Genomic DNA, 16629 nt, shown 5'->3' with positions numbered 1-16629 from the left:
GAAGGAAAATACCACACAGGATATGCCGTAACCACAACAGATGAAGTTATCAAATCATCATCTTTACCACCAGCAATGTCTGCACAAGAAGCTGAATTGCAAGCCCTGACTTCAGCATGCAAGATCTCCGAAGGAAAACGTGCCAACATCTACACAGATTCAAGATACGCTCTGGGTGTGGCACATGGCTTCGGACTAATTTGGAAAACAAGAGGATTTCTTACCACTGCCGGTACACCAGTCAAACACAGCTCTGCAATCAAGAAACTAATTGACGCCCTCCTACTCCCTGAAGAAGTGGCCATCTTGAAAGTGAAGGCACATGGGAAGTTGGATACAGATGAAGCAAAGGGCAACCACTTAGCTGATCAGGCTGCTAAGCAAGCAGCAAGAAAATTGCAGAAAGTGGATGAAGAAGTGTCCGGACACGAAGAAATTCCTATTTTTACCTTGCAGACTCTTCCTACTGACCTAAGAATCTTACAGGAACAGCAAGCTACAACTGCCCCCGAAGAAATACAGAAATGGAAGAAGAAAGGAGCAGTCCTAAAGGATGGAGTATACTACAACAACTTTAGATTCAGCCTTCCTAAGAATTTATATCCAGCAGTTGTCCAATGGGCACATGGACCTGCACATCTGTCAAAAGGCCATTAATGGCCGCCCTCATACAAAAGTATTATGAAGCACCTAGAATCACAACATTGATCAACAGCTTCTGTAGGGCCTGTGTCATTTGTGCAAAATGCAACCCAGGAAAACCAACCAAAGTGCCCTTGAAACACCTGGCTAAGCCTATGTACCCATTCCAGAGAATTCAGATTGACCACATACAAATGCCCAAGAGTGGGCCTCATGAATATGCACTAGTAATAGTGGACATGTTTTCAGGCTGGCCAGAAGCCTACCCAGTGGCCAATATCACTGCCAAGACAACAGCAAAATGTCTACTTGCAGATATTGTATGTAGATTTGGACTTCCAGAAGTCATTGAAAGTGACTTTACAGCAACAGTGACTAAAGAGATTTGGACTGCTCTGGGAGTGACCCTAGCTTTTCACACCCCTTACCACCCACAAAGTAGTGGCAAAGTGGAACGCATGAATGGCACCCTAAAAGCCAGAATGTTAAAAATGTCACAAGAAACAAAGATGCCCTGGCCAGAAAGCTTGTCAATAGCTTTATTCAGCGTTAGGCACACACCTAGAGGGAAGCACTCACTATCCCCATATGAGATTCTATTTGGGACTGCACCCAGACTAGGTTGTTATTACCCTCAACAGTTACAGCTTCAAACTGATGTTTTAGTAGACTATGTAACTGAACTTGCAAGTGCCTTGAACAAAATACATGCCCAAGTTTTCTCTTCAATTCCAGATCCTGAATTTGATACGGGTACCCACAACCTGCTTCCCGGAGATTGGGTTCTGGTCAAGAAATTTGTGCGGAAACATACCCTGGAACCAAGATTTGACTGACCATTCCAAGTTCTCCTGATCACCTCAACCTCCGTCAAGTTGGCCGGCAGGCCACATTGGATCCACGCTTCCCATTGCAAGAAGACTCCTGCCCCAGAGGAAGCAGATACCGCACAACCATGTGCCTCTGGTACATCATCCCCTTAAATAGCTTAATTAAGGCCCAACAAGTAGCCATTACTAAAGATGCCAGTGGGTATACCTTCTGGTACAATTCTTCATGTACCCGTGTGGCTACTTACACTTTTGATTACTGTGACATTGTAGACTGCCCATTCCCTACGTCACAAATTCAAAATATCTATAGAGATATCCCACATGTAAAAGACCCCTATGTTTGTTCAGTGGACAAACAATGGGGGCATAACTGTAACCATTGGGGGGCTGCAGGGTGGAATGCTGGGCCTACCTGGGGTTACAAACCCAAAAGTGCCTTATCTAAGGTAGATGACCATGGTAGATCCCTCCTCCAAAGAATGACCCTAAGGAAGCCTGGAGGAGGTACACCCATGAAATTAATCCTAAATATTGAGCATCCCAGCCCAACAGATGCAGACCAGTATGTAATGGGAATGTATTGGAAGAAAGGTTCCTATAACAAATTAGGGCACTTCTACCTGAAAGATATGTGCCACTCCCCAGAGTGGCAAGGGGCCACCCATATGGTCTCAAATCCATTAAAACCACACATCCAGTCCTTTAAGGACATGATGGCCATTGCTAACCCCACCTTTGAAGATACCATGGCCGCTGAAACAGGTTTTAATGGTTAGAATGGATGAAATATATGGTTAGAATGGATGAAATATAATGCCAACAAACATAACAGAACTGCATGCTATGTGTGTGGTGGTGCCCGGCCTCACCTCGGCACCGTACCTTTAACCTTGCCAGTAGATATAGAAGAATGTGTTTTGAGTCTTTTTGCCTACCACTACAACTTCAATAGGTCCCTCTGCAAGGCATGGACAGTAGAATACCCTCTCCTAACCAAGGATGTCAAACCCCCAGATGGTGTTACAGTTTATAAAGGTAACTACACCTGTTATGCTAATTATGATGGAATTGGTAAATTCTTGGGTAACTTCTCCAAAGGGTATTGTGCCACCTACAGAACTGTCCCTATGCACCTGTTACAATTCCATACTAGGTCATTGGGGGATATTTACTGGTTGTGTGGGGATTTACAGCTAAGATCCAGGATGGACAAGGAATGGTGGGGGGAGTGTACTCTGGCTAAAGCCATCATGCCCATACATATTATCTCTGACACACACCCTGACATACATGAGTCCATACACACACCAGCCAAGGTTAAGCGTGAAGCCCCAGTAAGGGGCAGTTTTGACCCCCACATTTACATTGATGCCATTGGGGTGCCTAGGGGGGTGCCTAATGAATTTAAAGCAAGAGATGAAGTTGCTGCGGGGTTTGAATCACTTTTTACCATAGTTACTGCAAACAAGAATTTAAATTGGATAAATTACATTTATTACAACCAACAACGCTTTGTTAACTACACCAGGGATGCCCTCCAGGGTTTAGCTGAACAGCTGCAGGCTACATCTCAAATGTCCTTCCAGAATAGAATGGCCTTAGACATGATTCTAGCTGAAAAAGGGGGTGTATGTAAAATATTGCCCGACACCATGACCTGTTGTACTTACATCCCAGAAAACACAGGTCCTAATGGTAAGGTCACTTTGGCCATAGAGAAATTAAATGAGCTCTCTGAAGAGTTAAAAAGGAATTCTGGGATAAAAGATCCCTGGGAAAGATGGTTTGGTTGGATGACAGGATGGAAAAAAGCTTTAATGCATATTGGTATGGCAATACTAATTTCTCTTTTTATTTTTGCTCTTCTCGTTTGTTGTGTCCTCCCTTGTCTGAGAAAATTCCTACAGAAGACTGTAGACCAAGCAACACCAACTTTTGCACATCTGACAGTTGATGACCAAGATTTCCAAGATCTCAACTCACCCTGTATACCGCTGCAAACTATCCCTTTTACTGATAAAGTGCAAGAGTTCTAGGTAGGGAACCAGCTTAGAGACAGCGTCCGTCTCTATGGAACTGACTGCCGTGCGGAGAAGTGGTGGACTAGCCACCATGGGCCACCAGCGGAGTGAAGAGATTTCCTGACCGTATTGACGGATGTGCTGCAGCCTGTTAGGGAAAGGAAGGGACAGAATTGCACTTTGCAATAACACCTAGCTAGCGGTCACTGGGTTTCTGTGCCTTTGGGCTAACACGTTTTCTGGTATTAACAAATAAAGTTTATCTTTTTTAGAATCTAACATTTCATAGGGGGGACTGATGTAGAATTATTAAAAATCTTTATTGATCCTGTATTGAATTTTTGTACTAACTCCATTTTAACTACATTACATGACAGAATTTCCTAACAGCATTTAGAATAATTAATAGAGACTGTATTTTCTAGAAGAACATGACTAACACCGGAATTATCAAGTTCCTGTAATATGAAACAAAGTATACTATAGCTAGGCCATGTGAAAACTGCTCTAATGAAATGTTCTTTCATAAAAAAGACCCTGAACCTGACCACGAGTCTGACCACTAACTACCCAAAATGACGCCCAAGCCCCCCTTCCCACCGAGTAAGCCTCGTGCTGGGAAAGATGGCGTTTGAGCCATCTGTCCACACCCGTGTCCAAAATGACGCCACCTCCCGGTGGGAGGACACCTAGTCAGCCACTTAGTACTTGAGCCAATAAATAATATTGATGGGTGGACATTGACATAACCACTTAACACCTAATCCAATTAATGATGTTTATTTGTTGTTATCTTGATATACAATGATGATGTAATTTTGCTCTTATAAGGGTCTGCGAGCCCGCTTTTAATCAGATGCCATTAAATTTTCTTGAAGTGCTTTTAACCTGAACTCCGTGTGTCAGTGCGAATTTACTTCTGCGTATACGCAATTTAATCATCTCAGATTTGGACAGGAACAGATAGACATTTAAACATATTTGTTTATTTTTAAATTAATCTACATCAATTGTGTCACAATAGCTTGCATTTAAAAACAAAAAAGTTTTTAACTGTAATATAATAACAGTGAGTGTCCTTCATAAGTGTGTGTCAGGCCTACAGCGTGTACTCTGCCAACCTCTGCCAGTGCACAGTGCCACTCTTATCTGGTGTCACAATAGCTTGCATTTAAAAACAAAAAAAGTTTTTGACTGTAATCTAATAGCAGTCAGTGTCCTTCAAGCGGGTGTCAGGCCTACAGCGTGTACTCTGCCAACCTCTGCCAGTGCACAGTGCCACTCATATCTGGTGTCACAATAGCTTGCATTTAAAAACAAAACAGTTTTTGACTGTAATATAATAGCAGTCTGTGTCCTTCATAAGTGTGTGTCAGGCCTACAGCGTGTACTCTGCCAGTGCACAGTGCCACTCTTATCTGGTGTCGCAATAGATTGCATTTAAAAACCCCAAAACTTTTTTCATTGTTATAGATTGAATAGCGTTAGTTGTCTGCAAGCGGGTGTCAGGCGTACAGCGTGTACTCTGCCAACCTCTGCCAGTGCACAGTGCCACTCATATCTGGTGTCACAATAGCTTGCATTTAAAAACAAAAAAGTTTTGACTGTAATATAATAGCAGTCAGTGTCCTTCATAAGTGTGTGTCAGGCCTACAGCGTGTACTCTGCCAACCTCTGCCAGTGCACAGTGCCACTCATATCTGGTGTCACAATAGCGTGTATTTAAAAACAAAAAAAGTTTTTGACTGTAATATAATAGCAGTCAGTGTCCTTCATAAGTGTGTGTCAGGCCTACAGTGTGTACTCTGCCAACCTCTGCCAGTGCACAGTGCCACTCATATCTGGTGTCACAATAGCTTGCATTTAAAAACAAAAAAAGTTTTTAACTGTAATGTAATAGCAGTCAGTGTCCTTTAAGCGGGTGTCAGGCATACAGCGTGTACTCTGCCAACCTCTGCCAGTGCACAGTGACACTCATATCTGGTGTCACAATAGCTTGCATTTAAAAACAAAAAAAGTTTTTGACTGTAATATAATAGCAGTCAGTGTCCTTCATAAGTGTGTGTCAGGCCTACAGCATGTACTCTGCCAACCTCTGCCAGTGCACAGTGCCACTCTTATCTGGTGTCGCAATAGATTGCATTTAAAAACCCAAAAACTTTTTTCACTGTTATAGATTGAATAGCAGTTAGTTGTCTGCAAGTGGGTGTCAGGCCTACAGCGTGTACTCTGCCAACCTCTGCCAGTGCACAGTGTCACTCATATCTGGTGTCACAATAGCGTGCATTTAAAAACAAAAAAAGTTTTTGACTGTGATCTAATAGCAGTCAGTGTCCTTCAAGCAGGTGTCAGGCTTACAGCGTGTACTCTGCCAACCTCTGCCAGTGCACAGTGCCACTCATATCTGGTGTCACAATAGCGTGCATTTAAAAACAAAAAAAAGTTTTTGACTGTAATCTAATAGCAGTCAGTGTCCTTCAAGCGGGTGTCAGGCTTACAGCGTGTACTCTGCCAACCTCTGCCAGTGCACAGTGCCACTCATATCTGGTGTCCCAATAGCTTGCATTTAAAAATAAAAAAAGTTTTTGACTGCAATATAATCGCAGTCAGTGTCCTTCATAAGTGTGTGTCAGGCCTACAGCGTGTACTCTGCCAGTGCACAGTGCCACTCTTATCTGGTGTCGCAATAGATTGCATTTAAAAACCCCAAAACTTTTTTCACTGTTATAGATTGAATAGCAGTTAGTTGTCTGCAAGCGGGTGTCAGGCCGACAGCGTGTACTCTGCCAACCTCTGCCAGTGCACAGTGCCACTCATATCTGGTGTCACAATAGCTTGCATTTAAAAACAAAAAAGTTTTTGACTGTAATGTAATAGCAGTCAGTGTCCTTCATAAGTGTGTGTCAGGCCTACAGCGTGTACTCTGCCAACCTCTGCCAGTGCACCGTGCCACTCATATCTGGTGTCACAATAGTATGCATTTAAAAACAAAAAGTTTTTGACTGTAAAATAATAGCAGTCAGTGTCCTTCAAGCGGGTGTCAGGCCTACAGCGTGTACTCTGCCAACCTCTGCCAGTGCACAGTGCCACTCTTATCTGGTGTCGCAATAGATTGCATTTTAAAACCCAAAAACTTTTGTTCACTGTTATAGATTGAATAGCATTTAGTTGTCTGCAAGCGGGTGTCAGGCCTACAGCGTGTTCTCTGCCAACCTCTGCCTGTGCACAGTGCCACTCATATCTGGTGTCACAATAGCTTGCATTTAAAAACAAAAAAAGTTTTGACTGTAATATAATAGCAGTTAGTGTCCTTCATAAATGTGTGTCAGGCCTACAGCGTGTACTCTGCCAACCTCTGCCAGTGCACAGTGCCACTCATATCTGGTGTCACAATAGCTTGCATTTAAAAACAAAAAACTTTTTGACTGTAATCTATTAGCAGTCAGTGTTCTTCAATCGGGTGTCAGGCCTACAGCGTGTACTGTGCCAACCTCTGCCAGGAACAGGAGTTTCTGTTTCCTGTAGCCAGCCGGACTGACAGGAAGTGCACACTCAGTGTGCACCTTACCATCACTCCGGCCGGGCACTGCGGACCTGAGAGCAGCTCGGCCACGCTACCGGGGAGGGGGTAAGAAGAAGAGGGGAGGGGGAGAGAATAAGAGGAGGGGAGGGGGGGAGAGAATAAGAGGAGGGGAGGGGGGGAGAGAAGAAGAGGAGGGGAGGGGGGAGAGAATAAGAGGAGGGGAGGGGGGGAGAGAATAAGAGGGGGGGGGGAGAATAAGAGGAGGGGAGGAGGGGGAGAGAATAAGAGGAGGGGAGGACGGGGGGGAGAGAATAAGAGGAGGGGGGAGAGAATAAGAGGAGGGGGAGAGAATAAGAGGAGGGGAGGGGGGGAGAGAATAAGAGGAGGGGAGGGGGAGAGAATAAGAGGAGGGGAGGGGGAGAGAATAAGAGGAGGGGAGGGGGGGAGAGCATAAGAGGAGGGGGGAGAGAATAAGAGGAGGGGAGGGGAGGGGGGGAATAAGAGGAGGGGAGGGGGGAGAGAATAAGAGGAGGGGGGGAGAGAATGAGGGGAGGGGGGAGAGAATAAGAGGAGGGGAGGGGGGAGAGAATAAGAGGAGGGGAGGGGGGGAGAGAAGAAGAGGAGGGGAGGGGGGAGAGAATAAGAGGAGGGGAGGGGGGAGAGAATAAGAGGAGGGGAGGGGGAGAGAATAAGAGGAGGGGAGGAGGGGGGAGAGAATAAGAGGAGGGGAGGACGGGGGGAGAGAATAAGAGGAGGGGGAGAGAATAAGAGGAGGGGGGAGAGAATAAGAGGAGGGGAGGGGGGGAGAGAATAAAAGGAGGGGAGGGGGAGAGAATAAGAGGAGGGGAGGGGGAGAGAATAAGAGGAGGGGAGGGGGGGAGAGCATAAGAGGAGGGGGGAGAGAATAAGAGGAGGGGAGGGGAGGGGGGGAATAAGAGGAGTGGAGGGGGGAGAGAATAAGAGGAGGGGGGAGAGAATGAGGGGAGGGGGGAGAGAATAAGAGGAGGGGAGGGGGGAGAGAATAAGAGGAGGGGAGGGGGGAGGGGAGGGGGGAGAGTAAGAAGAGGGGAGGGGGAGAGTAAGAAGAGGGGAGGGGGAGAGTAAGAAGAGGGGAGGGGGGAGATTAAGGGGAGGGGGAGAGTAAGAAGAGGGGAGGGGGGAGAGTAAGAGGAGGGGAGGGTGGAGAGTAAGAAGAGGGGAGGGGAAAGAGTAAGAAGAGGGGAGGGGGTAGAGTAAGAAGAGGGGAGGGGGGAGTAAGAGGAGGGGAGGGGGGGAGAGTAAGAAGAGGGGAGGGGGGAGTAGGAAGAAGGGAGGGGGTAAGAAGAGGGGAGGGGGGAGTAAGAAGGAGGGGGGAGTAAAAAGAGGGGAAGGGGGAGTAAGAGGGGAGGGGGAGTGAGAGGGTAGGGGAGTAAGAAGAGGGGGGAGTGGGGAGAGTAAGAAGATGGGAGAGGGGAGTGGGGAGAGGGGAGTAGGAAGAGGGGAGGGGGAGTAAGAGGGGAGGGGGGAGTAAGAGGGGAGGGGGGAGAGGGGAGTAAGAAGAGGGGGGAGTAAGAGGGGAGGGGGAGTAAGAAGAGGAGAGGGGAGTAAGAAGAGGGGGGAGTAAGAGGGGAGTGGGGAGTAAGCGGAGGGGGAAGTAAGAAGAGGGGCAGAGTAAGAAGAGGCGAGGGGGGAGAGTAAGAAGGAAGGGGGAGTAAAAAGAGGGGAGGGGGAGTGAGAGGGTAGGGGAGTAAGAAGAGGGGGGGAGAGTAAGAGGAGGGGAGTGGGGAGAGTAAGAAGATGGGAGAGGGGAATAGGGAGAGGGGAGTAGGAAGAGGGGAGGGGGAGTAAGAGGGGAGGGGGGAGTAAGAGGGGAGGGGGAGTGAGAGGGTAGGGGAGTAAGAAGAGGGGGGAGTGGGGAGAGTAAGAAGATGGGAGAGGGGAGTGGGGAGAGGGGAGTAGGAAGAGGGGAGTAGGAAGAGGGGAGGGGGAGTAAGAGGGGAGGGGGGAGTAAGAGGGGAGGGGGGAGAGGGGAGTAAGAAGAGGGGGGAGTAAGAGGGGAGGGGGAGTAAGAAGAGGAGAGGGGAGTAAGAAGAGGGGGGAGTAAGAGGGGAGTGGGGAGTAAGCGGAGGGGGAAGTAAGAAGAGGGGCAGAGTAAGAAGAGGCGAGGGGGGAGAGTAAGAAGGAAGGGGGAGTAAAAAGAGGGGAGGGGGAGTGAGAGGGTAGGGGAGTAAGAAGAGGGGGGGAGAGTAAGAGGAGGGGAGTGGGGAGAGTAAGAAGATGGGAGAGGGGAGTAGGGAGAGGGGAGTAGGAAGAGGGGAGGGGGAGTAAGAGGGGAGGGGGGAGTAAGAGGGTAGGGGGGAGTAAGAAGAGGGGAGGGGAGAGGGGAGTAAGAAGAGGGGGGAGTAAGAGGGGAGTGGGGAGTAAGCGGAGGGGGAAGTAAGAAGAGGGGGGAGTAAGAGGGGAGTGGGGAGTAAGCGGAGGGGGAAGTAAGAAGAGGGGCAGAGTAAGAAGAGGCGAGGGGGGAGAGTAAGAAGAAGGGGGGAGTAAGAAGAGGGGAGGGAGTAAGAAAAGGGCAGGGGGGATAATAAGCGGGGGGAGTAAGAGGGGAGGGGGGAGTAAGGGGAGGGGGAGTTAGAAGAGGGGAGGGGAGTAAGAAGAGGGGGAGTAAGAAGAGGGGAGGGGGAGGGGGAGTGTTAGAAGGAGGGGAGAAAAGAAAAAAAGGGGGGAAGAAGAGGGAGGGGAGTAAGAAGAGGGGGAGGGGGAGTAAGAAGGAGGGGAGATAAGAAAAAGAGGGGGTAAGAAGAAGAAGGGGGAGTAAGAAAAAGGGGGAAGTAAGAAGAAGAAGAAGAGGAGGGAGTAAGAAAAAGAGGGGGGAGTAAGAATAAGAAGAGTGGAGAGTAAGACGAAGAAGGGGGAAGTAAGAAGGAGGGGAGATAAGAAAAAGAGGGGGTAAGAAGAAAAAGAGGGGGGTAAGAAGAAGGGGGGAGTAAGAAGAACAAGAGTGGGGAGTAATTAGAAGAAGGGGGGTAAGAAGAAGAGGCGGGTAAGAAGAAGAAGGGGGAGTAAGAAGAAGAAGGGGAGTAAGAAGAAGAGGGGGAAGTAAGAAGAAGAAGAGAGGGGAGTAAGAAGAAGAAGGGGAGTAAGAAGAAGAAGGGGGGTAAGAAGAAGAAGGGGGGTAAGAAGGAGTGGGGGGGTGTAAGACGAAGAATGGGGTATGAAGAAGGGGTTAAGAAGAAGTGGGGGTAAGAAGAGGGGGTAAGAAGAAGAAGGGGGAGTAAGAAGAAGAAGGGGGGAGTAATAAGAAGAAGGGGGTAAGAAGAACAAGGGGGAGTAAGAAGAACAAGGGGGGAAGTAAGAAGAACACAGGGAGGAGGGAGGAGGGGTGAGGAGAACACACAGAGGGAGGAGTGAGAAGAACACAGGGAGGGTGGAGGGGGGGATGAGAAGAGCACAGGGAGGGTGGGTGAGTGTGAGAAGAGACCGCTAGGGGAGGGTGGGGGTGAGGAGAGACCACTAAGGGGCAGGGGAGAGCTCTAAGGGACAGAGGGGACAGCTCTATAGGACAGGGGGCAAGACAGGGAGCTCTTTCACACTACGCGCGCACACACACAATGCATCCCTATACATACACAGAAACACACAATGCATCCCTATACATACACAGAAACACAACATGCTTCCCTTACACACAGAGAAACACACAATGCATCCATTACACACACACACAATGCAACCCTTACACACAAAGACAATGCATCATTTGCACACATACACAGAAACATACAATGCAAACCCTTACACACACATGCAAACACACACACTGTTTTTCTTACATACACACAGAAACACAATGCATCTCTTACACTCAATGCACACACATACAGACACACACCTTGCATCCCTTATGCATACAAACACAGATTCACACAATGCATCCCTTACACACAACCAGAATCACATAATACATCCCTTATACACAAATACACACTGCTTCCACTACACACAAACACACTCACCTGCACAAACTGGTATCCCTATACACTACATACCATAAGCACACATATTAGATCCTCTACAATAACACATAACACATCCCCTACACACTCCACTCCCTGTGAGCGAGCTCATGGGTGGGTGGAACATATAAGTGGACTTATGAGTGGGCCTTATGGGCATACTCACCGTCAGGCACTGGAGCCCAGACCTTGAGCTGTGTAAGAGGCCCCCAAAAAATGGAGCTGCTTCCAATTCTCCCAGAACATTGAATTTTGTGACCACAGTTGCAAACAGCCTCCAGAGGTCCTGTTCTACACCAGACCAGTGGAGCCAAACTGCAGCCCATCATCATCCTCATCTAATTGTAAGTAGGCAATCTAGTATATTATTAGTGACACTAATCTATAATTTACCTCACATTAAAGGGACACTATAGCTTAATGAAGTGGTTGTGGTGTATATAGCTGGTCCCTGCAGGCTTTTTAATGTAAACACACACTGTGTGCAGCACTGACGTTAGTTCATATGGCAGATCATATGGGTGGGGCATTGTGATGTCACATGGGGGGGGGGGCAGCAAATTTTTATTTTGTCTAGGGCGGCAAAAATCCTTGCACCGGCTCTGATCCTGGGCAGTTGCACCAGTCTACTGGTGACCCACAGGAGGGGAGTGCACTGATTGCACTGCACTCTCCTCCTGCCCAGACCCGTCTTGACCGCAGTGCAAGTGCCCTCTGCCCCTAATTTACAGTGGCTCACACTCACAACAAGCAGTGCCTGGAGCCCTTTGCAGAGACGGGAACAAAGAGGTTCTGCGGCAGCTGGCCGTCCTGCAAGCATTACATTAAACAGCTGTTCCCCATGCAGCCACAGGTGGCGTTGTGCCGGGAGACTGTGATTACTCTTCACTTCCTCCCAGCCTACAGAGCAGCGCATGGGGGAGAGAGAGGAGGAGGCATGATTTAATCTTACAATAAATCCTCTAAGCAAACCTTTATAAATTTGGGGGGATCAGCTCTGTTTCCACAGTTTATTGGTGTCTGATGTCTGTATTAATATTGAGGGATGTCTAAGTAGTAACGTCAGTGTGTGTCAGCAGGGCCAGCCGTTGGGGTGGGCAAGCTGTGCGGTCACGCAGGGTGCCATGACAACAGAGGCACCCGGCGGCCAACACAGCTCACAAGTTGGGTACACCAGCATATTTAATTTAAACGATTCGCTGGTGGTCCACTGGTGCGCACCAGCAGTAGGTGCAGTCAGATCATATCCTCTCCCTCGTGGTTCCGGCGCTCAGTTAGTGAGTCAGAGCACAGGCTCAGAGATTCTGACAACATTGAAAGTCAGAGCCGTGAAGGAGCGGGTATGGCAAAGAGCTACTGATTAGCATAACATCAATATCCGTTATAAAACCAGGAAAAGGTGGCCATGGATGGTGAACTGATTTGGTGGCGCAATGGGCCACTTGACTGGTTTTGCCCCCCAGGCCTAAGGCTGCCAGCCCTCCCCTGTACAGAGATATATGTAAATGGAGTATGCATGAAAAGGGGGTAATATAATCACAAACATAATGATTTAAATAAAGGTTAAATTATACCCCAGAGTAATAATATATTACAGATGTTAAATGAAAATAATAGATAAAATAAAAATAAAAATAAAATTAAATAAAAAATAACACAGAATACAAGATACATAAATGGAAAGGCATAGATGAAAAATTAAAAATTATTATTATGAGGGTTGGTTAGGTCCAAACATAAAGAATACAAGCATGTAGATAAGGGTTGTATATAGGAATTTAAATAAAATTGAACAGGTCAAAATCAACATTTAAACCAGATGGGGTAAGAGTTTTTAGATTAAAAACCCATTCCATCTCATCTTTACCTAATATATTCTTAATGTTACCACCTCTCCATGGTATTATAGAATTTTTTATGCCGATGCATTTAAGGTGTCTCATGTCGTTATTATGTGCAGGGCCGGACTGGGAAAAAAATTCGGCCCGGGCATTTTTTTACCACAGCGGCCGACTAAGAAGGGGGCGGGGCAGAGAGGGTGTGTTTTGTCATCACCAATGACAAACACGCCCCCTCTCAAAGTGAGCATGTTGGTTCAATGCTCTTCCAGGGCAGACCATGCGCAGAGCTCTGCTGAAGAGCTCTAGCATGAGAAAAAGGCCCTGCATTTGTTCTGCACAGCGCAAGCAAATTTAATAACATGCTTGCACTGTGTTTCCTTGCAACTTGTCTCTCGTGTCTCTATAAATGGATACCAGGAGACAAAAATGCCAGGAAAGAGTATTGTGCATGTGTTTGGAGCCTGCTTGTGGTATTGTGTGTGTGCAGAGTGAGCTGATTGTGGTGTGGTATTGTGTTATAAGGTCGGTTTTAGGCATGTTGTGTTTGTGGTGTAATGTAATGCATATGTGGCTAGGGGTTGTAGAGAATGTGTATAGGGGATGTAGCAAGAGTGTGCATGCAGGCTATAGTGTGTGTGTGTGTGTATAAGTGATGTAGTGTTTGTAGAGAGTGTGTGTTTAGGAGTGTAGTATGTGTTTGCTTACAAGGAATCTAGTGTGTGTGTGTGTGTGTGTGTGTGTATATATATATATATATAAATATGTTTGGAAGTATTGTGTATGTGTGTGGTGCAGTGTGTCGGGGGGGTTCTGTGTGTATGTGAGGGGTGCAGTATGTGTGTGAGGTGTGATGTGTGTGAGGGTGCTGTGTGTTTGGGTGCTGTGTGTGATTGATTTGTGTGAGGGTGCTGTGTGATGTGTGTGTGGGTGCTGTGTGTGTGGGTGCTGTGTGTGACGTGTGTGTGAGAGTGCTGTGTGTGACGTGTCTGTGAGAGAGTGCTGTGTGTGATGTGTGTGTGAGAGTGCTGAGGATGATGTGTGTGAGTGCTGGGTGTGATGTGTGAGTGCTGGGTGTGATGTGTGTGAGTGCTGGGTGTGATGTGTGTGAGTGCTGAGTGTAATGTGTGTGAGTGCTGAGTGTAATGTGTGTGAGAGTGCAGATGTGAGAGTGCTGTGGATGATGTGAGTGTGATGTGTGTGAGAGTGCTGAGTGTGAGAGTGCTGTGGATGATGTGTGTGAGTGCTGAGTGTGATGTGTGTGAGAGTGCTGGGAATGATGTGTGTGAGAGTGCTGTGGGTGATGTGTGTGAGTGCAGATGTGAGAGTGCTGTGGATGATGTGTGTGAGAGTGCTGTGGATGATGTGTGTGAGAGTGCTGAGTGTGAGAGTGCTGTGTGTGTGAGTGCTGAGTGTGATGTGTGTGAGAGTGCTGAGTGTGAGAGTGCTGTGGATGATGTGTGTGAGTGCTGAGTGTGATGTGTGTGAGAGTGCTGGGAATGATGTGTGTGAGAGTGCTGAGTGTGAGAGTGCTGTGGGTGATGTGTGTGAGAGTGCTGTGGATGATGTGTGTGAGAGTGCTGAGTGTGAGAGTGCTGTGTGTGTGAGTGCTGAGTGTGATGTGTGTGAGAGTGCTCTGTATACATGTTAGAAGGGATTGTGTGTGTGTGGGGGGTAAATAAAAACAAAAAAAACATAAGTAAGCATTATGTCCCCCCCACCTTACCTTTTAGCCTGTGAGGGGGGGACCGGCATGCAGGTGAGTGGGAGGGGGGGACCGGCATGCAGATGAGTGGGAGGGGGGGACCGTCATGCAGGTGAGTGGGACGGGGGGACCGGCATGCAGGTGAGTGGGAGGGGGGGACCGGCATGGTGCACCTTCCCTGGTGGTCCAGCGGTGAGTGAACTCTAGCCTGCGGGCTAGAGTTCACTCTCGCGAGATCCGGTCGTTGCCATGGCAACGCTCCGGATCTCGCGAGAGGAACCCGGCGGAGCTGCAAGATAGAGCTTCGCCGGGTTCCTCTGCTGGCAGGCTGGCTCCCTCCTTCTCTCTCCCCGCCGGCGGCCGCCTTTGATAGAATGTGGGCCGGTGAGGGAGATCTTTGATCTCCCCACCGGCCCTCCATGGAATACAGCGGGGCCAGCGCTCAGATAGTGCCGGCCCTGCATAGACCGGCAGGGGAGATCCTGGGACCTTCCCCTGCCGGCCTCGGCCCATGGCCACCGCGGCCCACCGGGCATTTGCCCGGTGTGCCCGATGGCCAGTCCGGGCCTGATTATGTGTACAAAAGTGTTTGGAGACTGAGTGATTCAGGTAGCTTTTTTTTATATATTTCTACAGTGTTCACTCAGTCTCACTTTAAGACTTCTTGTGGTCATGCCTACATACTGGAGACCACAAGGGCACTCCAACAAGTAGATTACATTTTTGATATCGCAACTGATAAAATCTTTAATTTTATAGGTTTTGTTAGTGATATTAGATTTCAAACTGGTGGTTTTGGAAGGGATGGAGGGGTCTGTGTTTTTGCATACAATCAGGGCCGCCATCAGGGGGTGACAACCGTGACAGTTGTCACGGGCCCGGCGGCCCTGGGGCGCCAGGACTGCTCTGGCAGTCCTGGGCCCCACTTTCCCTCTCTGCACACATAGATAGCGAATATCGCTATCTATGTGTGCAGCCGCGGGCCCCCGGCTTCCCTGTTACCGCAGAGGGGGCCCAGGCAGCACACAGCTTCTCTTCTTCTCGTCTCTGCTAATAACTCTCGCGAGACCCGGTTGCCATGGCAACGCTCCGCGGGTCTCGCGAGAGTTATTGGAGGAGAGAAGAGAAGAAGCTGTGTGCTGCCTGGGCCCCCTCTGCGGTAACTGGGAAGCCGGGGGGCCCCACCATGCCACCGGACCACCAGGGATGGAATCTCTCCCCTCCCTAGACACAGGTAAGCAGGGAGGGGGGAGAAACAATTTAATTTTTTTTTTTTAATTATGTTAAAATGCCCCTCCCCCACACCCCAGCACATTTACACACACACACTGCATACACTGACACAACACACACACACACACTGCATACACTGACACAACACACACACACACACACTGCATACACTGACACAACACACACACACACACTGCATACACTGACACAACACACACACACTGCATACACTGACACAACACACACACACACACTGCATACACTGACACAACACACACACACACTGCATACACTGACACAACACACACACACACTACATACACTGACACAACACACACACACACATTGCATACACTGACACAACACACACACACTGCATACATTGACACAACACACACACACACTACATACACTGACACAGCACACACACTGCATACACTGACACAACACACACACACTACATACACTAACACAACACACACACTCTGCATACACTGACACAACACATTCTGCATACACTAACACAACACACACTGCATACACTAACACAACACACACTCTGCATACACTGACACAAAACACTATGCATACACTGACACAAAACACTATGCATACACCAACACAACACACTATGCATACACCAACACAACACACTCTGCATACACCAACACTCTGCATACACCAACACAACACACTCTGCATACACTGACACAACACACTCTGCATACACTGACACAACACACTCTGCATACACTAATACAACACACACTGCATACACTAACACACACACTGCATACACTAACACAACATACATACTGCATACACTAATACAATACACA

At 48.0% G+C, this 16629-nt stretch overlaps 1 protein-coding gene across 1 annotated transcript in view; it reads left to right on the top strand.

Moving 5' to 3' along the window:
• Positions 1-10512: 10512 nt before the first annotated feature.
• NRBP2 (nuclear receptor binding protein 2) overlaps positions 10513-16629 on the top strand; it is a 198120-nt gene continuing 192003 nt past the window's right edge. Inside the window, exon 1 of the mRNA XM_063450956.1 lies at positions 10513-11358. Within this exon, the coding sequence (XP_063307026.1) occupies positions 11167-11358 (192 nt within the window). The 5' untranslated portion in view covers positions 10513-11166. The remainder of the gene's footprint in view (positions 11359-16629) is intronic.

Source organism: Pelobates fuscus, chromosome 4, assembly GCF_036172605.1.
Source record: "Pelobates fuscus isolate aPelFus1 chromosome 4, aPelFus1.pri, whole genome shotgun sequence".
NCBI lineage: Eukaryota > Metazoa > Chordata > Amphibia > Anura > Pelobatidae > Pelobates > Pelobates fuscus.
Note: the sequence above shows the minus strand (reverse complement) of the source record. Positions and strands in the feature narration are given on the sequence as shown.